At 39.9% G+C, this 26,137-nt stretch overlaps 1 protein-coding gene across 3 annotated transcripts in view; it reads left to right on the top strand.

The window, feature by feature from the left end:
• The window catches only part of GADL1 (glutamate decarboxylase like 1), a 179,658-nt gene that overhangs the window by 26,601 nt on the left and 126,920 nt on the right, over nt 1-26,137 (top strand). For 2 of the 3 annotated variants that reach the window (XM_004470877.4, XM_058290584.2), the window contains exons 2-8: nt 5,831-5,997; nt 12,340-12,466; nt 15,144-15,234; nt 18,691-18,797; nt 19,592-19,707; nt 25,204-25,283; nt 25,404-25,458. In XM_004470877.4, coding sequence (XP_004470934.1) covers nt 5,831-5,997; nt 12,340-12,466; nt 15,144-15,234; nt 18,691-18,797; nt 19,592-19,707; nt 25,204-25,283; nt 25,404-25,458 — 743 coding nt within the window. Of the gene's footprint in view, nt 1-5,412; nt 5,606-5,830; nt 5,998-12,339; nt 12,467-15,143; nt 15,235-18,690; nt 18,798-19,591; nt 19,708-25,203; nt 25,284-25,403; nt 25,459-26,137 lie in introns of all 3 variants that reach the window. The other variant, XM_071212843.1, reaches the window with a different exon arrangement.

A 26,137-nucleotide genomic window follows, 5' to 3' on the forward strand; every position in this document is an offset into this window, starting at 1 on the left:
CCTAGTCTTTCTTACTCAGCTAAATCCCTCTGCCACAGGGGACAACTTGCCAGCTATTTGATCTAGAATTCATTATCCTGGTCATTTGATCACTCTGAGGACATCTCCCTTCCTATTTGTCATGGCACATGCAAATTTCACTCATGCCCTTATGCAGTTCTATAATCAAGAAATATTATTGATTGCCTAGTCCAATAAGTGCAAACATTGATTCAGTACTCACTATGCACCAGGAATGCTTTTAAGTCTTTGTATTAATTAATTTAATTCTATGTCAAGGGAAGAGGCCCCTCTTAATAGCTGAAGCTGAATTTATTGTTTGTTAAACATGTCTGTGAATAAAGCAAAGGTTGAACTTACATAGAGCTTTGGAAGGCATTAGACTTGGGGTGTTGGTGGAAATTTAGCCAGTGTTTAGGGTTTGGCTGAGTTTCAGATTTGGAAGTGTGGTTCCTGCAGTGGGCTGTGGTTGACTGGCTTGCCTTTCAACCCAGATATGGCCTTTCTACACATGCCTCTTCTGTTACTTTTACCAGACCTGTGGTTGGCACTGGGGTTGGTGTATACTCAGGAGACCTGAATCTCTGGACTGTCCATGTGACAGTCAAGCCCTGAGCCTCAGCAGACTTGTAGCTCCTACCATCTGGTTTATTGGATTTACCCTGGCCAGCTAACAGGGAGGTGAAGGAGGTCAACCACCACACCAGGGAGCCAAGAGTGCCTATAACTGCAAGCAGGAGAATTACATCCATCATCCATGTGGAATCTAAGTCCCCTCTTGAAATAGAGGGAGACTGGACATAACCATCCCGAGGTCTACAGGATGGAGGAATAGAGTATGGATTAGAGTGGACTTACTGGTGTTCTGCTGGGGAACTGCTGTGATTAGTAATGGAAGAAATTGTAATAGTGATGTGGAGAAGGTGGCCATGGTGGCTGTTGATGGTAGGGAGAGGGAAGAAGAAATATGATGTGGGCACATTTTCAGGATTTGGAGTTGTTCTGGGTGGTGCTGCAGGGACAGATGCTGGACATTGTGTGTCCTGCCATGGCCCACTGGGTGGACTGGGGGAGAGTGTAGACTACAATGTAGACCACTGTCCATGTGGTAGAGCAGTGCTCCAAAATGTATTCACCAGGTGCAGTGAATGTTCCATGATGATGGAAGAGGTTGTGGATGTGGGAGGAGTGGGGTGAAGAGGGTGGTGGGTATATGGGGATCTCATATTTTTTAAATATAACGTTAAAAGAAAATAAAGGAGAAAAAAAAATCCATCGACTACAAATGGGGAAAAGAGAGACTGTGGAGAGGGAGTGGCCACAGTGAAAAGAATGGAGAGGAGAGGAAGGGGGAAGGCCCTTGTCCACGGTTCTCCTTAATCCAGAGACCACACTCAGGTTTGCCAGGCTGACCCTGTCCTCATGGGTCTCCTTTCAGTCTTTGCTCTCTCTGCTCCAGCCATGAATCATGTGCCAAGTCAACTCCATCCTTGGTCATAGGTGGTCTCTGCTAGATTAAATCTGGCATGCTTCTTGTGCTATCAAATCAAAAAGGCATACAGATAACCTGCAATGACATCACAGAGGTCACTGGTTGGCTGGAGGAACGAGGGAGGGCTTTCTTCACTGAAGAGTCAAAATGTGTTTATTGATGAGAAGCAGATTTGGCTCAATGGGTAGAGAGTCTGCCTACCACATGGGAGGTCCAGGGTTCAAACCCAGGGCCTCCTGACCCATGTGATGAGCTGGCCCACATGCAGTGCTGATGCATGCAAGGAGTGCTATGCCATGCAGGGATGTCCCCTGCATAGGGGAGCCCCACACACAAGGGGTGCGCCCTGTAAGGAGAGCCGCCCTGTGCAAAATATGTACAGCCTACCCAGGAGTGGCGCTGTACACATGGAGAGCTGATGCAGTAAGATGATGCAACAGAAAGAGACACAGATTCCTGGTGCTGCTGACAAGAATACAAGCAGACACAGAAGAACACACAGCAAATGGGCACAGAGAGCAGACAACTGGGGGGATGGCGGTAAAGGGGAGAGAAATTTTTTTTAAAAATGTGGTTATTGAACTCCTACAAGCCACTGGGCACTCTCGGGGTCCTGTGGAAACAATGGTGAAACCAAACAACAGGCCCATTCTCCTGCTCTCATAGAGCTGAATTTCTCTTGGAGAAACAGGTATTTAAATAAATAAATTCATAAATACTGTACGTCACATGAGAAAAATAAGGCAGAGGAAGAAAATAGGAGAGGGTTGGTTGTGGTTTTAAAAGATAGGTCAAGGGAGGCTCCTCTGAGAAGCTGGTGTTTGAGGAAAGAGCTCAAAAGATAATGATGCCATCAGTGCTGGTAGACTTGGGTGACCGAGGAGGAAAGTGGTAGGAGATGAGGTCTGAGTTGAAAGGCTAATGGGAGGAGTGGTTCATGTAGTCATTACAAGACCTTTGGCTTTCAGTCTGAAGAGATGAGTATTGAATTGTTTTGTGCAGAGAGTCATCATATGATCTGACTTATCTTGTCCAAGGAATCTGAGAGCTGCTCTGTGGTGAATAGTTAATAAGTGATGAGGAGGGACATGGGCAGAGGTTGGGAGGTTAGTTAGAAAACTACTGAAGCATTGCTAAAATTTATTTTTTTATTGTCTTTTTTTTTTTAAGATACATAGATCACACAAAATGTTACGTTAAAAAATATAAGAGGTTCCCATAGATCCCCCACTTCCCCTCACCGCACTCCTCCCACATCAACAATCTCTTTCATCAGTGTGGCACATTCTTTGCATCTGATGGATACATTTTGGAGCACTGCAACACCACATTTTTTGTTGCTGTTGGGTTAGACTAAAGTGGTAGGAGTAGAGGTGATGACAAGCAGTTAGATCCTGGATATATTCTTTATAGGTGAATCCTCCAATTAAACAATTTTATTATTAATCATTATCAACCATAGCATTTAAAATGGTAGTCCTCAGTGGGTCCTCAACCAACCAACCAAGCAACAAACATAGGATAGATAACCTACTAGAATCTCTAGAGGGACTTTCACAACCTGGGTAACCACAAGGGAACTAAGAGGCACATTATCACATCTGGCAGTGGAAATAAAATGTATGTATCCATCAAGAAGCGAGGTCATCTACACCCAACTCTTTATAGTCCGTTTTTTTAAGAGTGTTTTCTCCTAGATAATTCTATGAATTATGGGATTTCTTTTGAATTTATTACTGCACAGAAAATGACGATTTTAGTTTGGATGTGAGTGTGGGTGTTTGATATTTTTTACTTTCTTTTGTGTGTGTGCACATGTATGTGCATGTGGGAAAAAGAGAAAGACAGTGGGAGATGGAGGGAGAGGGAGAGAGAAGAATTCTGAATAGGCTACAGATATGCTCCTATTCTCCAGACAATAAAAATTGCCTGGAATCCTACTAATGAGGTTAAACACACACGCACACCAACTTTTTCTGTGTGCTTAATAAAAACACTGCCTGTGAACACAACCAGGCTTCCCTGAATAATTGCCCTCTTTCCCAGTTTATTTTTAGGTCTAAAGAAAGTTTTTGGGAAAGTGCCTTCAGGTAGAGAACATTTCCATCTAAGAGTTCAATTCCAGGGTTTCAACATTTGGTCCTAAAACATGTTAAATGTATCATTTCAAGTGAAAGATAAGTGAAAGTGAAGGATAGAACTAAAATTTGCCATTGGAGCTCTGGATGATTTACCCTTCAGTGTGACGATGAAAGATTGATCCTTTGCTGCAGATTGCCTCTTTCCAAAATTGGGAATCTTCCTGTGTGGTTTTTTATCTGCTCTTCTGGACACCATTCATGGCTGACGACATGAAAACTATAGGGTTTATAAAGTCACAGATTTACACAGAAAACTTTAACTTCATGGAGAAAATGGAGTCTAAGATACAATTAGTGTTAATACTGTTAGAGTCCTCAGTAAGTATAGAAATATGTGCAGGGAGGGTTGTTTTCCCTTTAATAGCCCATCAGCATTCTTAATGTGAATTTACAAAATGTGAGGCACTGTGTTAGGTGCTGAAAAAATACCTAAAACATTTTTTTTCTATAAATTTCCATGACTAAATGAACATATGCAGTAGGAGGAAAGAGATACTGACTAGAAAATAAAAAATGCAATTGAATAAAAGTTGTGGCAGATATTGGTTGAAAATCTAGACTAAGTTGCCAGAATTATTTTGTGGAAGGCTCTTCTGGGTAGGTAGCAACCTTTATTCTCAGGTCTAGATTTCCATGCTGACCTTTAGTCACTGACTAGCAGTTGTATAACACTGAGCATGCTCTGTTCCATCCTTCAGCCTTTTCAAGTTTGAAAATCTAAAAGGCATTAAAGATAGATTTATACAAGTCATCATGCTGCTTACTGTTTTTTATCATCCTTTCTGAAGCCAATGGCTGCGTAGATTTAGGAAGAGGCTCTCAGGAACAGGGCAGTGTCTATGCTGTAAAGGGTCATTTAAGCATAGGTTTAAAATGTAAAATAAGGAGCTGTAACATGTTGCTATCATTCTTTTTCTTTAGGAATGGTTTATTTAATGGGAAAATATGGTAATACTTTAAAAATTATAAGGGAATGTGTTTTCCCATGACATCAATGTGGGCTTGGGTTTACAAAGATCTGTTTGTTCATGTGTTTGAAAAGTTTTTACATTTCCTGTGCTCCTCTGTACTACTGGATGCTAAACCAGTTGGGCAGGAATGAAAACTATAAAGAACTTTCTTCCTTTGCAGACTTTGTGAACTAGTTCAAGGGAAAATTGACTAATGACTGCATACACCTAAAGGGAGAGGGTACATACATTTAGAGAATCATATTCCGCATGCCAGTCCTTCAAGAAAGAAGCAGCTAGCTTTCTCCCTTTGAAGATCTCAACAGTTACTTTCTTGAGAATGACCAGATGATCTCTCTCAGTCCCTTTCATAATTCAGATGCATCAAATCCAAGATGTATCTTTATCAAATTCAATTTGGCATGCCAATCTGAAAATGCGTCACTGCTTCTTTGAGGAAAAGCAATTGATATACACCTCTGCACAGAGCTTCATCCTAGGAATCAGAAAGGCTAGATGACTTTGCTCAAGGAAATGAAAGCAGAGGCTTGCTGCCTCAGTTATGTGGTTTGTCTACTCAGTTTGCCAGATTCTGAAAGTTAGGACAAATAGTATATCATTCAGATTTTGAGGAGATAAGTATGACATAGAAGGAGTGTTAAACCTAGGTAAAATTTGTAAGTCTTTTTCCCCATCCTTTTCCCCAAATCCTAAACCCCCTTCCCTTCACTTTACCATGGTGGAATGGTGGATGTCTCTAAAGAAATGATCTACTGGCAATCATTTATATATTTATTGGAATGCTAATGAATGTTTTATCCTCTTATAGGGATGGTTCCTTTGTATACCACCTCTCTAGTTATGGAAATAAAGGCAATATTCTTTCAACTACAAACACCATTCAGCAGGGCAATGGTGTACAAGATGGTACCCTTTCTGATCATCCCTGAAAGTACACTGAATAAATGGTCACCCACTCCATGGGTTAACCTGGCCCAAAGCAGAGGAACACATATAAGAAGGTAGATCCACTCAGTCCGTAAATTCTGAGCTTTCTGGACTTTGCCTTAATTTTATCATGCCATTGGGCACCCTAAGAAATGGCAAATTTCAATGCCCCACAAGGTGCCTTTATGTAATAAAAGAAGATATGCCATTTGGAGCTGGGATGGTGATCCATTTTTCCCTTCTGCTTTGTGGCATGATTTAGTGAAACGATCTCTTAAACATGATTTATGTGCTTCTAGGAGATCAACAAGAGATGGTTCCAAGTAAGAAGAATGCTGTTCTAGTGGATGGGGTCGTGCTGAATGGTCCCACAACAAACGTGAAAGCAGGAGAAAAGTTTGTTGAAGAAGCCTGTAGGCTAATACTGGATGAGGTGGTTTTGAAGGCCACAGATGTCAACGAGAAGGTAAAATTAAAAGCCTGTCAGAAATCCCAGGAATGGGAAAGATCAATTTTTCTAAATCTGCATGGCCAGAGTTAAGGAATCCGGGAAGCACAAACTTTCATTTCCTCTAGACCTTTGTTTCAAGAGGGATGTCCAGATGCCAAAGTTTGCACGTGCACACATGCACACAGAGCATTTACCATTTACTTTCCTTGAAGGGTTTACTCCTTTCTCTGCCAGCCATCATTAGTTAGGAGATTGGCTGAGGCCCCAGCCGTTAACTAGGTGAGGCTGTAAGGCAAGGGGACAGTACTTCCACCATTCTTCCTTCAACACTCCCTGCCCTCCAAAGCCCCAGAATGACACACACGTTCATAATAAACTAGATTGTAAATGGCATGCTCATCTAATTTACATACTGCCTAAACATGCTTTGCTCTCCATTTTCATACATGTTCTATATGTTGCTAGTAAAAATTAAGTAGTAGGTAGAAAAGGGTGTAAAAATGCTTTATTTATCTGAGGGTCTTTACCAGCATCTTCTCTTGTCTGAATTTAGACTAGAAATCGTGGACAATTACATCTGAGTTCTGACTGGCACCAATTATTGGTGCTAAGTTTCAATTCAGATTCAAACTCAGATTCAAATTGATATTAAAACTATTACTACAAAATCTACTCTCAGGAAAATTTACTGTGTACTAGGCACTGTTCTGATGACATATATATATATAGATTATATATATATATACTTGGGTATTTAATCTTCACAAAAAAACCCTCAGAGGCAGAATTAAAACTGTCCCCATTTTAAATATAAGGAATAAACTGAGGCACAAAGAAGTTAAGTATCTTGCCCAAGACCGCACAGTAGTAAATGTCAGAGATGAGATTAGACCTCAGGCAATCTGCCTTCACTGTCTATACCATATACTTATTAAAATTATCAAATTATCCTTTATCGCTATGATCACTTTTTATTTTGGAATTGGATTGCCAACAAATGGATGTATGGAAGAGAATTTTCCAGTTAAATTAGTCAGAATGAAATGTCATTTTGAAAAGATTTGAATGTGAAGTGATAGTCTGAAATTTTGATCACATGCATTTGAGAAAAGTAATAGGAAAATATATCGAAATGACCTGTGAATTTGGAATTGTTGTGTTTAAAGCAAAATCATTGCTGGTATTTCCTATTCCGCCAGATTATATATTTATAATTGCATATTTTCTGGTCTTGTCTGTATTTGTGACATATTTTAGACCCAGCTTTACCTTGGAGTACACTGCTCCTCTGGCAAACGTGCTTTTTTAAATTGGCCTTTATTCAGTCATTAACTATTAACCAAGTGTTAGCTATGGGTAAGGCATTATATTAGGCTCTTGGGGATATAAGAAAAATAAGGTAAAGGCCCAGCTTTGAGCAGAATTTATAGTGTAATTGGAAGGACAAGGTTTCCTTGGAAAACAGAACAGGGTTCCCAATGAGAAGGTGATGAATGACTTGTGAATGGGACAGACTTTGGGGATTTGACAGAGGGGTGGGCACTTTGAGCTTTGATGTGGAATGTGAAAGATTGTGATGGGCAGAGAGGAGTCAGGAAGGAGGATTGCTCATTTCTAGGGCTACTGAAGAAAGCAGGAATGTAAATAATAGAAAGAGTGTACAAAAGGATGAGATGGATTTAACATAGCAAAGGGAACTCTTGTCTGGAAAGAAGGGCTCACAACATGGAGGACTAGTGGGAAATAAGATGAAAAGGGGAGTTTTAACATCCTATGTTATAAATGAAGTATCACAAGTTGATTGCATTATAGGAGACCTTCAGGCTATCCATATGAAGTTGGATTGAAAGCTGTGTTTTGTTTGGGAGAGGGAGGTTAAATTTTTTTTTAATCTTTTTTTTTTTGAAGATTCATAAATCACACAAAATGTTACATTAAAAAATATAAAGGTTCCCATATACCCCACTCCCCACACTCCTTACTCCTCCCACATCGACAACTTTTTTCATTAGTGTGGTGCATTCATTGCATTTGATGAGTACATTTGGAGCATTTATGTTGTAGTTTACACTCTCTCCCAGTCTATTCAGTGGGTTATGGCAGGATATATAATGTCCTGCATCTGTCTCTACATTATCATTGAGGACAACTCCAAGTCCCGAAAATACCCCAATATCACACTCTTTTTCCCTCACCCTGCCTTCAGCAACACCCACGGCCACTGTCTCCACATCAATGATATAATTTCTTCCATTGCTAGAGTCACAATAATTCTATAGTAGAATACCAGTAAGTCCACTCCAATCCATATTTTATTCCTCCATCCTTTGGACCCTGGGGTGGTGATATCCACTTCACCTCTAAATTGAGAGGGGGCTTAGATCCTACATGGCTGATAGATGGAATTCTCCTGCCTGTAGCTGTAGATCCTCTCAGTTCCCTGGTGAGCTGGTTGACCATCCTCTCCTCCCTGTTAGCTGACCTGGGTAAGTCCAATGAACCAGAGAGTAGGTGTTGGAACTCTGCTGAGGTCCAGGGCCCAGATGGCACATAACAGTCCAGAGATTCAAGTCTCCTGAGCATACACCAATCCCAGTTATATATGAAGTATCACAAGTTAACTGCATTGTAGGAGACCTTCAGGTTACTGATTTGAAGTTGGATTGAAAGCTATGTTTTGGTTAGGGGAGGAAGGTTAAGATTTTATACCATTACTAACTTAGCCTATCTGACTGGGATCCAACAGGGCACCATTAAAGGGCAACCTGCATATATCCCATGCTTAGTGAGACCATTGCTTCTACTTGCCTTTTCCAGTAGACAACTTTGCTCAACATCCTTTTCCCCCTTAAATTAGGGTACAATTTACAATCAGTAACATTTACCCTTTTTGGTGTATCATCCTGTACATTTTGACAAGTACCTGTCATCATGCAACCACCACCACAATTGAGATGTAGAATAGTTCTGTCACCCCTTGTATCAGTTTCCTGGCTGCTAAAACAAATACCATGCAATACGCTGGCTTAAACAATGGGAACTTATTGGCTATTGGTTTTGAGGATAGGAGATGTTAAAACAGAGATATCATCAAAGTCATGCTTTCTTCCAGAATAGTGTGGTGCTATGGACCTGGCTGCTGGCAATCCTTATTCCTTGACTTTTCTGTCACATGGCATTGCACTTGGTGGCCTCTCCTGGCTTCTCTTCTGGGTTTCATTGACTTCCACCTTCTCCCCCAGGCATCTCTCTCTGTGGCCTTCTCTACAAAGACTTCAAGTAATAGGATTAAGACCCATCCTGATTGATTGGATCACACTTAACTAAAGTAATGTATCAAAAGTTCCTATTTACAACAGGTTTGCACTCACATCAAGAGTGTACATCAAGAGCATGTTTTTCTGGAGTACCATAGCTCGAAGCCACTACCACCCAATTGCTCTCTTCCCCTCTAGAGTCACTCTCTCTCCTCACACCTAGCCCCTGGCAACCACTGGTTTGTTTTCTGCCTATATTCTTTGCCATTTCTGTAATGTCACATAGCTAGAGTCATATTGTGAGTGGCCTCTTGAGTCTTGCTTTTTTCCTCCAAAAAATGCTTCTGAGATTCATCCTTCTTGTTCCATTTATCAGTAATCATCCCTTTTGATTGACCTTGGCCATTTTTTATTTATCTCTGCCTATTGTGGTGATAATGTCAGGGTTTAATTTCATATGCTTTGCACTTCTCCCTTCTTCCCCAACCTCCCACCTCCAAGTCCTCTCAACCCTTTTCTCCTCCACTGTCTCTCTTCTCCCCTCTTATTTTTTTTTAAGAGTTTAGCAGACAAACTTTTAAAAGAGTGTCTACACTCTCTCCCTCCCTCTATTCCTCACCTCCTACTCCTTTACTTTATGGCAATCTGGCCTCTCTAAGTCAAACTACTTTTGCCAAGAACACCTCCTTGTTGATAAGCCCCATGATCACTTCTATGTCTTTATCTAATTTGGTTTCTCAGCAGTATTTGACCTGGGTGACCACCTCCTTCTTCTTAAAACTTTCTTTTTCTCTGGTTTGAGTAGCACTAAACTCTGCTTAGATTTCTCCTTGCTCCTCTGGCCTTTCTGCACATAAGCTGCTCTTCCTGTGCCTATTTTTTAAGAGCTGATGTTGCCCCAGAGAGATCCTGACCCTTCTTCTCTTCTCTGTAGGGACTACCTGAGCTGTGTAATCCTTCATATATTATCATAGTGTACACCTGGAATTTGGTCTCCTTCATCCAATGGCTACTTCCTTTTGGATGTTCTGAAAGTGCCTTCGACTAAGTATGCTCAAAACTCATCATCCCACTTTATCCACAAACACATTCTTTTCTTGTTATTCTCATCACCACTGTCGACCCATGTATCCAAGCTAGAAATAGGATAATCCTGAGCTCATCCCTCTTCTTCACCTTCAGCATGTAATTTATTTCCAAGTTCTATTTATTCTACATTTTAAATATCTCTAGAAACTATATACTTCATTCCTACAACCACTGTCCTTATCTATACCATCACCTTCCCTTGTCTAGTTTATTATGGTAACCTCCTATTTCCATTTTACATGGAATCGCCACATAGCAACAAAACCTATTATTGTCCAAAACACAAATACAGTCATATCATTTCTCTGTCTGAAAATTTTCCATGGCTTCCTTCAGGCCAAGTTCAAACTCTGTAACATGCCTCATAAAGCCATCATGATCTGAGTCCTTTATCTCTTCATTCTCTTCATTCATTCATTCAACACTTATTTATTGAATACCTGTTATATGGCAGGCTCTGTGTTAGTTACTTCGGACCACTGTACAAACAGATTGAGATCCCTGCTTTCATGGAGAGTATATTGGAGATAAAGAATAACTGGATTACATACTATGCTGGAAGGTGGTAAGTACTCTGGAAAAAGGCAGAGAAGGGCAAGTAAGGGGGTTGATAGAGATGGGATAAGGGCGGCTTGCTACTTTAAACAAGAATAGCTATCATTGAGAAAGTGACCTTTGAGCAAAGCTTTGAAAGAAGTGAGGAGGTTAGCTATGAGGTTATTTGGGAGAGGAACATACCAGGCAGAGGGTGCAGCCAGTGCAAAGACCCTTGGGCAGGAGCATGCCTGGGGTGTTCACGAAACAGCAAGGCTAGTGTCAGGAGCAGAGTTAAAAAGGGGGGTGGGACATAGTGTTAGAAGAGACTAGTAGGAAGGAAACACAACAAGGGGAAGCAGACTATACAGGGTGTGGAGGTTTGAATCTGTAAGTGTGCTAGAAAGCATGTTCTTAAAGTTAATCCATTCTTATGGGTATAAACCCATTGGAAGCAGGACCTTTGATGTGGTTACTTCAGTAAAGGTGTGCCTCGCCTCAGTCAGGACAGTCTTAATCCTATTACTGCCATCCTTTATAAATGGAATGAATTCAGACATGAGAGAGAGAAAGCCAGGGAAGCAAAAAGCTGAAATCAACAAAACCTGCAAGAGAGACCAACAGATGCCCCCATGTGCCTTGCCATGTGATGGAGGAGCCAAGGATTGCTGGCAGCCAGTCTTCAGGAAAAAAGCATTGCCTCGATGGTGCCTGGATTTGGATATTTTCATGGCCCCAAAACCATGAACAAATAAATTCCCATTGTTTAACCCAACCCATTTCATGGTAGTTGCTTTGAGCAGCCTAGAAAACTAAAACACAGAATCACTTAAAATTATAATTATTGTAAGGACTTTGGTTTTTACTTTAAATGAAATAGGGAGTCATCAGAGGTGTTTGAGCAGAGGATTGACCATGGCTCAGATTTCAAGGAATCACTCAGGCTGCTAGGTTGATAGTAGAATATAAGGGGGCAAGGGTACAATCAGAGAGACTACTTATGAAGCTATTTGCAGTATTCCACCTTTATTTTCTATTTCTTACCTCTCTGTTTCTCAAAATCCATGTTCTAGCCACACCAAATTTATTTTATTCTTTACATATGTCATTAACTCCCTTATGTGTCAGTCTTTGTTACCTCTATTACTTCTGCTTAGAATGCCCTTTGCATTATCTTCATCCCCCTAATCTTTTCTTGGTTAACTCTACTCTTATTTTATGAAACGATATAGATGTCTGTTCTACCAGGCAATCTTTCTTTGTCATTCCAAGTCTATGATGGTGCATCTCATTTGCTCCAATAGCATCTGCACAGCTACCATAGCTCGTTTCACAGTGGACTGTGGATGTACGTTTAATTCTCTGTCTCTCCTACTTGTCTGGAAGCTTCATGATGGCTAGGGCCCATGCTTCTAATGTCCTCTCGACTCCTGGCTCTAGTGAGTGCTCAATCAACTGTGCCATGCTGAATCTCCAGGTTTGTGAATGGCAGCCTCCTGAACAACTGAAGCAACTTCTTGATTTGGAGATGAGGGACACGGGAGAGCCACACCCCAGGCTGTTGGAGCTCTGCCAGGACATCATACGCTACAGTGTCAAAACTAGTAAGAACCTTAATTTACTCCTCTGATCTGGACTGCTCTCAGATTCTTCCATTTTCTTAGCATTTATTAACCTCTTTAAAAAGCTGAGGATGGCAATGTTTATGGGATGAGAAGTGTGGCTCAAAAAACAGTGGTTCTGATATTTTTACAGTGTCCTGTTCAATCTTTACTTAGCCACAGATTTGTTGTTAAGGCCAAAGATAAGTTGATAGGAAAACTGTTGGCTTTTGTGACCATATGTATGTATGATTATCCTTCATCTATAATCTTCCATTTATAATCAAGGCCATACATTATAACTGCTTTCTATTGGACTAATTATCATTTTTCATGTTGGTCCAAACTGGAGAATGGTATTTTGTCTATATGGATTTATTAAAGGGTTTTAAATCTTGATTACCAAGAATATGCAAAAAATACTGTTCAAGTGCATGGCTTTAGTATAAATAGGAAGGAATTTAATTGAAAGATACTGATTAACTCTTTATTTATTTATTTATTTATTTATTTATTTATTTATTTATTTATTTCTCTCCCGTTCCCCCCCACCCCAGTTGTCTGTTCTCTGTGTCTATTTGCCACGTGTTCTTCTTTGTTCACTTCTGTTGTTGTCAGCGGCATGGGAACCTGTGTCTCTTTTTGTTGCATCATCTTGTTGTGTCAGCTCTCCGTGTGTGCAGCGCCATTCTTGGGCAGGCTGCACTTTCTTTCACGCTGGGCAGCTCTTCTTATGGGGCGCACTCTTTGTGCATGGGGCTCCCCTATGCGGGGACACCCCTGCGTGGCAGGGCACTCCTTGCACGCATCAGCACTGCGCATGGGCCAGCTCCACACAGGTCAAGGAGGCCCGGAGTTTGAACCGTGGACTTCCCATGTGGTAGACAGACTCCCTAACCACTGGGCCAAGCCCGCTTCCCTGATTAACTCTTGACAATTGGTAATTACCAAGTTATTTTATTAAATCTGGCATGATCAAAAAATAAAAACCTTAGGAAGGTATAATAAAAATGAATACATGGTTAAGTTTTTGCTGTGATTGTTTCACTATGAAGTCATCGCCACTGTGAGCTTTTGTAAACATAGTGACATAATATCAGTCTTGAAGTAAGTATTACTCCAACTTGGCTGTTAATATCTCCTATTCAACTAGTGAACAAGTTTGAAAAGTGGGAGAATAACTTTCTAAAATAAGCATTTCCTAGTGTGATATAAAAATAATCTACAGTTTAAGACTATACAGACCTTATGCTTTGTGAATTCTGACACTGAACTAAATTTAATGGAAAGAACATAATAAAATCCTAGCTAAAAATAATTGGATTATATTCCCTTGGGAAAGTCTAGTGCATGTATCAAAAGCCCAGTTAGCATTTCAAAGGCAGAGATACATATCTTACTATTATAGTGTATGTCAGAAGTGTAGAATGACATTTAATGCAGTTGATTTTTCAGTTTACTAGATATTTTCCATAATGTTACCATGGAAATAATCATAAATTAACACAGAACTAAAAAAAAAAATCTTATTAAAATTACTTGTAGCATGACTGGTTTCCTTTGCCAAATCAAAGAAAGTTTTCCATGTTTAATTTTGAGTCATTTTCTTTGGAGATTTTTTTCATCAAACCCCTAGTATAAAGAGGAAAGCTGAAATAAGACCAAATGTTGTAAATTGTGATGGGAGATCACTAACTCAAATGGTTCCCAAGTACTCAGATTTAGAAATAGACCTCCTGCCTTTTGTTCTCTGTCATACTAGGCTTCCTGTGATTGAGCATGTCAAGCCAGTGAGTCTGGTGTTTGATGTGAATATTCACACTGTGTAAAGCCAAGAACCTTTATGAGACCTTTTATATGAAGAAGAAAAATAAAAGGTAGAACTAGAAATTGTTTGAATCTTAAAGACGACTAAATTTGAAATAAGTTGAATCCGAAAGTTTATGTAAGATGCGATATGAATCATAATTACTCCATCTACATAATGCCAGTCACTCTGGTTGAGTCTGAAAAATGAAAAGGCCTCTCACTGATGGCAGACTGAAATGTGTTTGAAATTAGGGAAGTTGATAGTTCTATTTTCAGAAGATAAACGTAGCAGGCTTTGATACTTAGACAAACAATGTTCAAATAATCCATTGCTCAAGGTTTAGTTCTGGGTAGTAGAAAAATGGGGCAGGTAAACCAAAGCTCTTAAAAGTGTGCTCAAGTTTTACTTAGAAACATATTATTATTTTATAGAAATGTCTATGAGATTGGTCTTCAGCATTTTTTCTCCTTGTATATAGTTAGATTTTGACTTTTTAAAAAATTGAGGTATAATTTGCATGCATTAAAGTTTAAAATCTTAAGTGTTCACCTTGATGAATTTTTACATAACTGTACTCATGTAGCCAGCTCCCAGGCCAAGCTATAGAACATTCCCAGCACTCCAGAGGTTCCCTCAAGCCCCTTCCCAATCAATAATTCTTTCCCAAAGGTAGCCACAATTCTTACCTCTATCATCAAAGATCAGCTCACCTGATTTTGGATGTCATAAAAATGGAATCAGAGTGTTGTCCTCTTTTGTGTTTGACTGCTTTCACTGTCTGAAAGATTCATTTCTGTTATGGCTATAATGGTAGTTTTTTCTTCTTTTCTCTATTGCTGTGTACATAAATTCTCTGTTTAAAATTTATAGATCACCCAAGATTTTTCAACCAGTTGTATGCTGGACTTGATTACTACTCCTTGGTGGCTCGGTTTATGACAGAAGCATTAAACCCAAGTGTGTAAGTGTCATGTGGCTGGAATTTTTCACTTTTAACCTGGATTAACAATGTTTTTAAGTAAATGAAATTTTATTTCCTGAGTTTTTATATTGAATGGATTCATTTGTGCACTGCTATCACAAATAATGGAATAATCTTTTGAGACTTAGTAGGATTCAAAGAGCTGTTTGATATATACAGTAGTACTATGAGATGAGTGAGGTGGGCACTGTATTGCCATTCAATAGATGAGAAAATTAAGCAATATGTTATTCATTCCTTCATGAAGTACATGTCTGTGATAAGTGCTAGAGATAACACTTTGAATAAAAATGGAGCATAAAACCTGGTGAGAATAAGAGAAATGTTATTCAATGAGATTACAAAAATAAAGGTAAAATCCTGTCTGATATGAAGAGGAGTTGCAACATGCTATAAATATAAATGGGACAATTTTTCCTACTTGGAGCCAAGACTTATACAAGGAAGTGATAGCCAAGGACTAAAGGATAAATAAGAATTAACTAGGTGAAAAGGTGAGGGATGAGTGTCAAGCAGAGGGAGTAATATGTAACAAAATTTCTGTGGCAGGAGGCAGGATGGTATATTCTATGAACTGAAAGGCCAGTGAAGGTGTAGCTGAGAGAGCTGGAGAGAGTATAATGGAGAATGAGGCTGGAGAGATAAATAGGAGCCAGACATATAGATTAAAGGACAAGGGAAAGTCATTGAAGGGCTCTATATCATCAGGTACAATTTGAAGAGTTGATTGGAGGGAACCTGTTAGGAAGGAATTGCCTTTGTAAGGTAAGAGGTAATGGTTGCTTAGATTAGGTCAGAAATGGGAATGGAGAGAGAAAAAAAAACTGTTTAGAAGATAAACCAAAAAGGACTGAATGATGGGTTGGATTTTGGAAATGAGGACAAGGGAGAGGTTTCTGGGATGCTGCCTGGGTTGTAGGCTTTCACAACTGGGTTGACAGTCATGCCAGTCATTGAAATAAGCAGCCCTGGGAGAGGGGACAGTTTTTAATTGTATGGTAGAAGAGGCAAGACCAAGAATTCAATTTTCAATTGTGTATTTTTGAGTTTGCAGTGATTTTCATATATCCAAGAGGATATATCAACAGAGCTGGTAGAAACTTTGGCCTGGAATTCTGATATCTGTGTGGAAGGAATAAATTTAGAAATTACCAAGGATGAGATGGTAATCAAAATTGTGGGCATGGATGAGATCCCCTAGGACAGTGACTCTGACCACTCATTAGAGATCTTATAAAAATCTGTTGTTCCTGGACCACAGTCTAGATGGGCTAAATCTGAGTTTCTGTGGGATTGTCTCAGGAATTGCCCTGATGGAGAACCACTACACAAATACAGAGTATGGAATGAGGAAAGAAAGGGCCCTAAGATTGGGCCTTGAGAGTATCCAACATTTAATGATTAGGAGGGGAAAGATCAACTTGCTTGGAGATAGAGAAGGTGGAGGAAAATCAAGAGGGTAGGTGTGGAAGACATAGAGGAGCATCTGTTTGGCATGATGTGTTGTTGAGTGGTTAACTGCAATGAAGACTGAAAAATACCTACTAGATTAGCACCATGAAGGTCATTGGTTACCTTCAGGTACAGAAGGTTTGGTAGAGTGATGAGAACTAGACATTAGGTTACAATGGGTAGAGAAGTAAGTGGTAGGGAAATCAGAAGAGACAATAAGATTACATTCTGGTATATTTTGAGGTTTCAAACTCCTTGTCTGAGTTTTTTTTTTATCTGAAATAGTCTGATAACAAGTGATAGTAATAAATAATAATTATCAATCAGTAAATATCTCCACTTCTAAAATTCCTCTTGAGAAGGTGTCTGAATCACATTTTTTAATACTAATAATCCTTTTTGGGACACAGGCATGAACATGTATTGTTATTATTATTATTACCATTTTATTGAGCACATGACTAACAGAAATAAAATTATTGATTTTGGAGACTGGTATCCAGGTGGGTGCTACCTGGTGCTAAACTGAAAAGTTGACTTGAAGTGTACCCAAGACACAAATATGTTTTATATTGCCCTACCCTCTGTCTACAGACCTATTCCCCAGTTTACAGTTGAGTCAGTTTTCAAAGAGGAGTATAATATTAACTTTTATTCTCACAAAAAGTGAATGATTGTTTCATTTATATTTGTAGGTACCTATAAATGTATATTCTTTTTTGATACTGTTTGTATTTGTAACCTGGCTTATAGCATGGTTGATAATAGGACCTAACTTGTTTCTTAAATGACATGTCTGTAGAGTGCTTGACACATAGTAGGTGCAGTATATTTTTGTCTCTTTCCCAAAGCTTTCCCTTCCACATGCTAAAATAATTGTGTTAAATTCTGCCAATGTAAGTCTAAGTGTGTCTGCTTAACTCACATATATAGGGTACACATTTGTTCCTATACAATTTAAAGTGATCATCTAAATGAGGAGATTACCATTATTGAGTCAGTCTGAATTATCTAGAGTAAGAGGAGACTCAAACATTGCACAACACGGTACCTATCACTAGCTGGGTTTCCAGGGAAGTAGGCTCTAGATGGCGTTTAGCAAGCAGGATGTTTGTTAAGGAGTACCCTTGCAGTCAACATGGGTAGGTGGGAGCCTAAGGAAGCAGCCATGGGCAGAGATAGGATTCAAGCTATGCAGGCTCAGTGACAATCTCAGCCAACCCCATGGTGCTCTCTGGAGCTAGAATGACCCTTCAGAGTGGGCCCAAGTCATCCCAGATGGGAGGCCTTTAAACTTCCATCTCCAACACTCTTCAGGTGTGGACCACCCCTGGAAGGGGTGTTTCTCGTGGGAGGTGGCAAGGTGAGGCAAGCCCTAAGGAGCTAACATGGCAACACTCTCTGCCAATAGCATTCCAACCCCTGGACAAGGAATGGGTGCTGCCTTTGCTGTAAGATCAGACACATAGAGATGTCCACAGAGAACTCTTGCCATTGGTATAATCATAGGCAATAGTGTAGAAGCTGTAGTTCAGGACAGGTAGTTTCCAGGTCGGCTACTGAGTGCGGACTGTTAATGTACTCATGGTAGTAACCTAATAACACCTGGTTTCCATGACAATGACTTTTCTTTAACCAGCATCCAAAGCACATGTTAGAGAGTGAAATGCCTACTGCCATGGCCAATACCAAGAATCCATATGCAGTGCCGTTATCTCTCTGAAAAGAATTAAAGATTGCCTTCAAATATATTCTGATGAAGGAGCTTACATATCCCTAAGGTCAACAGCCGTTGGCATTTATCTAACCATGACTAGCATTGTCACGGATTGAGTATTTCTCTATTTCCTATGAATACATTTCCAAAGACTCTACCTACACTTCGTCACTTGGTTTAATAAAACTCTATATGTATTTCTCGGGACACCAAAGGGATGGTTTGACTCTAGTCATAGAAGTGAAGTGTTTTTTATATCTATCTAGTTATACGTATGAGGTGTCCCCAGTGTTTCTGTTAGTGGAAGAAGCGGTTCTGAAGAAAATGATTGAATTTATTGGCTGGAAAGAAGGGGATGGAATATTTAATCCAGGTAAGTACAATGAGCTATTGCCATCACCCTTCTATTATGAGCATCTAAAAGACTATTTTATTCATGTCCTAAATGAGGAACAAAATTTCTTTCATATTTACATATTACAAAAAATTTGGATATTAATAATACTGTTTGGTGAGACCATAGCTTGTGCCTTTCTAGAGAGGGACAGTATTTTGTATAAATGCTATTATTTGGATAAATGGCCATGCAAATTAGATTTCTACAATTTAGGATTTGTATCTAATAAGAATGTTATTATTAACTGCTCTTGGGAGTTTGGAAGCGTTACAGTAAGTCCCTCAAGTTTTTAAATAAATTTTACTTGAGAAAGTCTCTGCATCACACTTTTTTACTCCTCAATGTTTTGTTTTTTTTTTAAACCAGGGGTGAATGTGTATTGTTGCTTCCATTTTATTGATCAGGTGACAGACAGAAAGAAAATGATCAATTATAGAGACTTGGGTCCAAGTAGGTCTCCAGGTCCTAAATATATAGAGTTCATAGACTGAAATTTTAGTTTAGAAAAAACCCTAGAATGAGATATTGGGTCAAAATATGTCTCTGCTGAAATTAGAAATTGCTAGGATTGGAAATTAGGAAGTGTGTAAGTGAAATTAGGAAGTGTGTAAGTGATGGGGGGAGGGGGGTTGTGGTATTCCAGAAAATTTTCTCAGGGATTTGTTGTTAAACTAAAACAGCTGTGGCCATTCATGCTTTCTACTGTATTCACCAATCAGGAAGCTGTACTTTCATGCTATAAATATGCCGTTTTAATTTTGTTTTTGCAGGTGGTTCAGTGTCCAATATGTATGCAATGAACTTAGCTAGATACAAATATTGTCCTGATATTAAGGAAAAGGGACTGTCTGGGTTGCCAAGATTAGTCCTTTTCACGTCGGCAGAGGTAAAAAAAATTTTTTTGATATCAGATATAGATTTTCTGAGAACACATCTCCTAAATGGGCTTGTTCATTTGGGACCTCCTGATGTGATTTTATCCTATCTGCATGTGACTAGTATGTCGAAATATAATGTAATAGTCATTCCAAAGGAAAATCTAATAGTTTTGATACTGTAATCTTTGACCACCCATTTTGTACATCACCTTTATTTAAAACATTACAGCCTATTACATTTTTCTTTGGGAAAAGAGCGTATTTAATTTGAAAGTGCTGTCTCTTTCTGTGACTCTCTTTTTTGACTGTATTTATTAGAGTTTAGATGATTGATACTGATTTAGGCTATGTCCTCTCCTCACATTTCCTCATAAAATTGATTGCTTTGGGTGGCTAATATAAATCTTTTAGATCTTTCTTTTTAAAGGATAAAGGAGATATCCAGGAACAATGAATCTCTTTCTCTCTCTCTCCCTCCCTCCCTTCCTTTCTCTCTCTCTCTCTCACACACTCCATTGGATGTTGCCACAGTTCCTTTATCTCTTATTTCACTCTCTTCTAAGTAGAAGGTCAGCTTGTGGTTAAGTGCATGGGCTTTGGGCTCAGCTGCCTGGACTCAATTCCTGTCTCCACCACTTACTATCTGAGTGATCCAGGATCAATTCATTAACTTCTCTGTTCTTCAGTTTCCTAATCTGTAAAAATGAGCATATCAGTGACCTCTTGTTATTCACAAATTATCTCCAAACCCAGTGGCATAGAACTACAGCCATACAGGATGGTGCCTCAAGTCTCGGGCTGACTGTGCAGTCCTGCAGCTCAGCACCTGGGGCTTGGCTGATCTGGGCATGGCTCAGCTGGGATGACAGCAGTGACTTCCCTCTGCTCCATGTGCCTCTCCTCCTCCATCGGGCTAGTCCACGGGTGTTTTCATGGCCCATGGTAGAGGTGAAGAAGCATGGAAATATACCTGGACTCTTGAGTCCTAGGTCAGAACTGACACATTGTCACTTCTGCCCCATTTTCTTGGCCAAATAAGTCAAGTCTCTAAAACCTACATCTAAGGGGTGGGAAAATAACCTCCACCTCTTGAGAGGATTTGCTTCAGGGTCACCTGGCAATGGGCACAGATACAGGAAACCGTGAACAATTGGGGCCATTCAAGCAATGCAGCTGAGTTTAACACAGCTCACTCACTGCAGCACCGATTAGTAGGTTGTTGTGAAGATTAAATGAGTTAAAGCATGTAAAGTAGTATATCTGGCACATAGTAAGTAGTAAAAAATTAGCCATTATTACTAGGAGAAGGGGGAATGATTAAGCTAAAATGAGTTGGCTAGAAGTAGATGGTACCCCTTAAGCCCAGTTTTATGTGGGAGGAATTATTTTTGCCTTTCTCTATGTTTGTGTGATTCCACTAGGTGCTTTCTCCATCCCACCATTGCTTCTTCCCCAGATCTCTTACAAGAAGAGTTTAGTTTCTGTACTTTCTGCTGCAATTCTAGGTCTGCTGTTGAACATGGAAAGCAAAGTCTGAAAGTTTTCTGTTATGTTTTGGGGGGAAATCTTCCATATTGGTTATTTTCTTTTAAGACCCAAAGTTGCTTCTTTATTGCAAAAGAATACATTGTGCTCTAAGAGGTGGTCAGTGGAAGAAAACCTCACCACCCTGTGTTTTCCTCCTGCCCTCTTGGATCCTGAATTTAGTTAGTTCTGTGCTAGGTAAAATTGGCAGTGAGTGCTTGGGGGCATCTGCCATGATTCAACTGGTCTGAGATTTAGTCAGCAGCTGGAGGCCCTCCTTCATAAGACCGTCTTTCTGCAACAGGAGAAGAATGTTTGCTAATGTGGACAGCTGGGGGAAAAGTGCTTCATTATTTGGGATTATTATGGAGTAGAGTTTCCCTCTCCAGGTTCCTGCAGATCAGAAATGCAAAGTTGCTTCTGTGTTTGGGTTTCTCTTTCCAAACCTGGGGAAGCTGATTAAATAGGGTCCCTACTATCAGTTCTGTGTTTTCACTTTTGCCTTTTTTCTTTCCTCCTTTTGTCTAAAACATGCTAGATCCCTCTTCTGGAATAATTACTCTGGAAAAGGAGAAGAAATTGTATGGAAGCTCAGAATAAAGATTAGGTGTGGGAAAGACCAGCAACATAGATGTGGCTACTAAACTGGGAATGAAAATAAATTGAAACTTCTTGTACTTGTGAAAGCAGAACTAAGTGGACTTTTAAAATGATGCCCAGTGGAGATATAGTTGCAAAATGAGGCAAAGTGTATGCCTTCATTAACATGCCAGTAGAAGATGGAGCTAGAAAACTAAGAACAGAAAAATTCCATCACTCTGAGAGCACCGTAGCCTTGAATAATTTCTCCCCATCCATCCAGACTCCACTTGGTGGCTTGTTCCTTCTCTTGCCCTTCCAAGAGACTCAGGTCATAGTATTTGCATTATTTTAATTCATATTTTAGTGAACACCTTCACCACTTGGTTCAACAAATGAATCCTTTATTTGGTTTAAAAAAGAATTAAAGAAGATTGTATTTAGAAGATGGTTTTAAATCCTGTTAGCCTTTTTGCTTTACTTCCCTTGTTTTCTTTGTGATGTGTGGGCCTTGGCCCAGTGGTTAATTTCCTGTATTGTTTTATTAGGTCTTCTTACTTTTCCAGTTTTTATGTTGCCCCAGGTTAGTCAGGTTAATTATTCTTCTCTGCCTTATACCATCCAAGGCAGTACATATGTACCCACCACTGAAGGTGCTCTGGCATACTTGACGCTTTGGATGTAATTCAACTGATGATGGAGAGCTGGGATACCATGATAGAGACCTTTCCAAGGTAGCCTCTCCATTGCCTAAGGAGAATCAAAGAGGAGGGGGCTTACAGAAAAAAAGTAATAAATCGATTGTCTGTGGCTGATTAGCACTCTATGAATTCCTTGAGTATGTAGAAATCCTAGGCTTGTAAAGTTTCTGAGCAACTCAAATCACTTTGGGATACACCATAAAGTGGGGATTGCTGTCTGCCACTAAAAAGGAACTTTTACTCCTACATCTCTGTGTAATTGGTCTAATTCCTTCTAGGGGTGCCAGGGCTAGGGTGAAGGCAATGAAACTGTCTAGGGTGCAGGCTCAGGGTCGTGTCTCTTTAAATTTTGCACCCTAGATGCCTCACTCTCCTCATCCTAGTTGGGTCCTGCTCTCTATGAGGGACTGTCCTGGCTTTAGATGTTCTTGCAGCTTTCTCATGGCTGTTCTTATGGTTTTGTGCAGAGCCCAAGGCTGGAACCAAGCTGCCTGATTCTAGTTCCGGTGTCTTCAGGAAGTGAACCAATTGGGTGCCCTTGGAGAGGTCTCCTGTATCTTCCTTTTCTAACATGCAGTATTTATAAACTCTGCCCTTCCTACCACCTGGAACTAATTTTATCATTGAACTAGTCAGCACTAGAAGTCCAAGTGTCCAGAGCATGATCTAAATTGAGGGGAAAGCAGCAGTTCATTGAGACACCCAAGGTCATATAAGAAAATCCTGGCTGGAACCAGAAAATAAAACTTGAGCTCAGTGCTGTCTCCCATGTAGACCCTTGTTATTTTATCTTTATAGAAATGAACATCTGCTGAGAGTTTTTAATCTTTGGTAGACAAATCAAGCCTAGGGGGAAGGTCAGGTCTTAGAAAGATGGACTTTTCCTTTGCCAGGGATGGGAACAGCCACCGTTTGTCTCTAAATGCAGTTGCTCTTCTGAACTCCAGGCTTCTAGGTTTTCCTTTCCTTGAAACTACTTGGCATGCCTGAAGCATCATTCTCTTTGCTGTCCCCCCCACCTTCCAGAGCCCTTTTCCTTCTCTGATGCTTTCAGATGTTTAGGCTTCAGCTTTGCAGACTTTTTATCTGCCCCTACCCATTTGAGATTGACATTGGGCTATATTTGGCCCCCAGGCACCTAAAGAAAGCTCCACAGAAGCTATTTTATTCTGATTGCAAGTTTTCTACTCAGCAGACCCATTGGTTGGGGATGTTTTTTTCTTTCTCAGAGACAGAAAACTGTGGTTTTCCTTTTTGGCCATTGTCAATGGAGTATGCTAGTATTTATCATTGTGAAATCAATAGCTGTTTGGTTGCCAGAGCCCAAATCTCTGGTGGGAAATAATTCACCTTAGCTCTGCCACCTTAGCTCTGCCAGGCATGTTACCTCAAACCAACACAGACTGATGTGGCAAGCAGAGAATTAATTACATTTTCATGTACTTTATTATGCCTCAATATGCATACGTTCTTGTAACAACCTGAGATGAATGCATCCTACAGGCATTTTTAGATGTGTCTTATTTGATATTTGGAAATTAATTATTTAGGATGGTTTCATTCTTCCTGACGTTGTTACTTCTGCATTGATTTTTATAGAGTTTATATTTAAAAAAAAAGAGCTCCCACTAAAACCCTTTTGACAAAAAAAGAAAAAAAAATGACCACGTTTGGGGAAATACATCAAATTAAATGTGAAGGCATGACTACTCTTTTAATGTATTCATACCTACAAATTAAATTGCTACTTTTTTTTTTGGTACAATAATGTCCTTTAGCACCTTCATTCTTCTGGCATGAAAAAGAATTAATAGACCACCTGTCCTCACTAATGTATAAAAAGCAACATTTCCAATCTCTGAATGCTAATTATTTTATAGGCTTTTTGTAGTGGGAGACAAAAAGACCCAACAATCTAAAGCATATATGACTATTTGCCAATAAGAAACAGACCAGACTCAATTCCAGGACCATCTATTAACCTCATTCAAGCCATTGCTGAGCAAAGGAATGTGTCTATAATTTATTATTACTTTTGTTATGATGATTCTAGCCACATTCCTGTGTGCCTCATTTCAGTCTTGCATTCAATATTAAACAAGATTGGTCAAACGTCTGGTCAGCACTTATAACCCATTATTTGCTCTTGGAAATAATTATATTCTTCGGTCGGTGACTGCAATCTTTGATATAGAGTCTTGCTATTTCCTTAGAGGGTTTCAAGTCAGCAGTGGACTAGATTCTAAGTTTTCACTAACACAGAGTCTTATTAGTAGCACCGAGAGAAACTTTTCTTTTCTCTGTGTTATACAGAACAACAGCCTCCCCTGACCACAAGTGGTCCACATTCCAGCTCTATGCTAAACCATTTACATATTTTAACCCACTGACATTTTATAACAAGCCTATGAAGTAGGCAGTATTTCCAGATTAGGAAACTAAGGCTTAGAGAGTGTATGTTATTTTCTCAATGTTTCATAGCTGTGAGTGGTAGACCTTGGAATTGAATCCTAGTTTCTCTGACCCCAAAGTCAATGTTTTTAAACATTGTTTGAAGGGACACAGTTAAATACCTCTTTCCTTTTTCTTTTATGCAATAATGTTCCTAAGATCGGGCTCAGTCACATTATTAAGCAGTTCTTTTTTTTTTCTGTTCCATGCATTCATGTCTCTCCCTTCCCCGTTGCCCCTTTAATTCAGTGCCATTACTCCATGAAGAAGGCAGCCTCATTTCTTGGGATTGGTACCGAGAACGTTTGCTTTGTGGAAACAGATGGAAGGTAACGGGACAGGATCCAGAAACCTGGTGGGTGGAGGGGAATTTCTGACTCTTTAAAAAGTGGGAGCATTGTCTGTGAACTACAAAACATAACTGAGAGTCTCCAATCTGTGCCCTTTAGAGGTAAAATGATACCTGAGGAGCTGGAAAAGCAAGTCTGCCAAGCCAGGAAAGAGGTGAGATGGGAGAAAGAGTGAGGGAGAGAAAATGTTTGCCTGAGTCTGGAGGTGAAAGAAAGATGGAGAATGATGATGGGGAGAATGCAAGAAGCTAGACCCATGTCTATGTGTGGAAGAGAGAAGAGAGCCCATTGGAAGTCAAAATAGGAAGGCTCATTTATGGATATTCTGTTTCCAGATGCTTGGCTCTCTGTTCTGTGGAGTTTCTCAGATGTTCTCATTCCCAAGTGGTCAGAACATGTTAAGACATTGACATCATGGCATTTAGGATTCTTGCCTACAGTTAGCCCTTAGGATGAACCCAGCTTCTCCAGAAGCTTCCACTCTCCTATATAAGCCCTGACTCTGAAAACTCTGTAGACCAAACCAATTGTCTCTGGGTTGCTTCCAGAATGATTTCTGATTTCTTGATCAGACTTTCCAGGTGGCTCCCAGTCCAAAGTCCATGCATTGCCATCACCCCCATTGGGCCTGGGTCCAGTATTTCAGCTTTGGCAGAATGTCCTCTCTTCCTTAGCTACCAGAAAGTATTGAATCTGACATGCCTGTTGCTTGGGCAGGCAAGGTATGGCCCTGGTCACCTCCTATGCTCCAGTTAGCACCTGGGTTTTAGGTGGTTCACTCTCCAGGTGCAGCCATCTTTTTTCTCGGTAAGCACACCTGAGACAAAAAGGCT

Source organism: Dasypus novemcinctus, chromosome 31, assembly GCF_030445035.2.
Source record: "Dasypus novemcinctus isolate mDasNov1 chromosome 31, mDasNov1.1.hap2, whole genome shotgun sequence".
Lineage (NCBI taxonomy): Eukaryota > Metazoa > Chordata > Mammalia > Cingulata > Dasypodidae > Dasypus > Dasypus novemcinctus.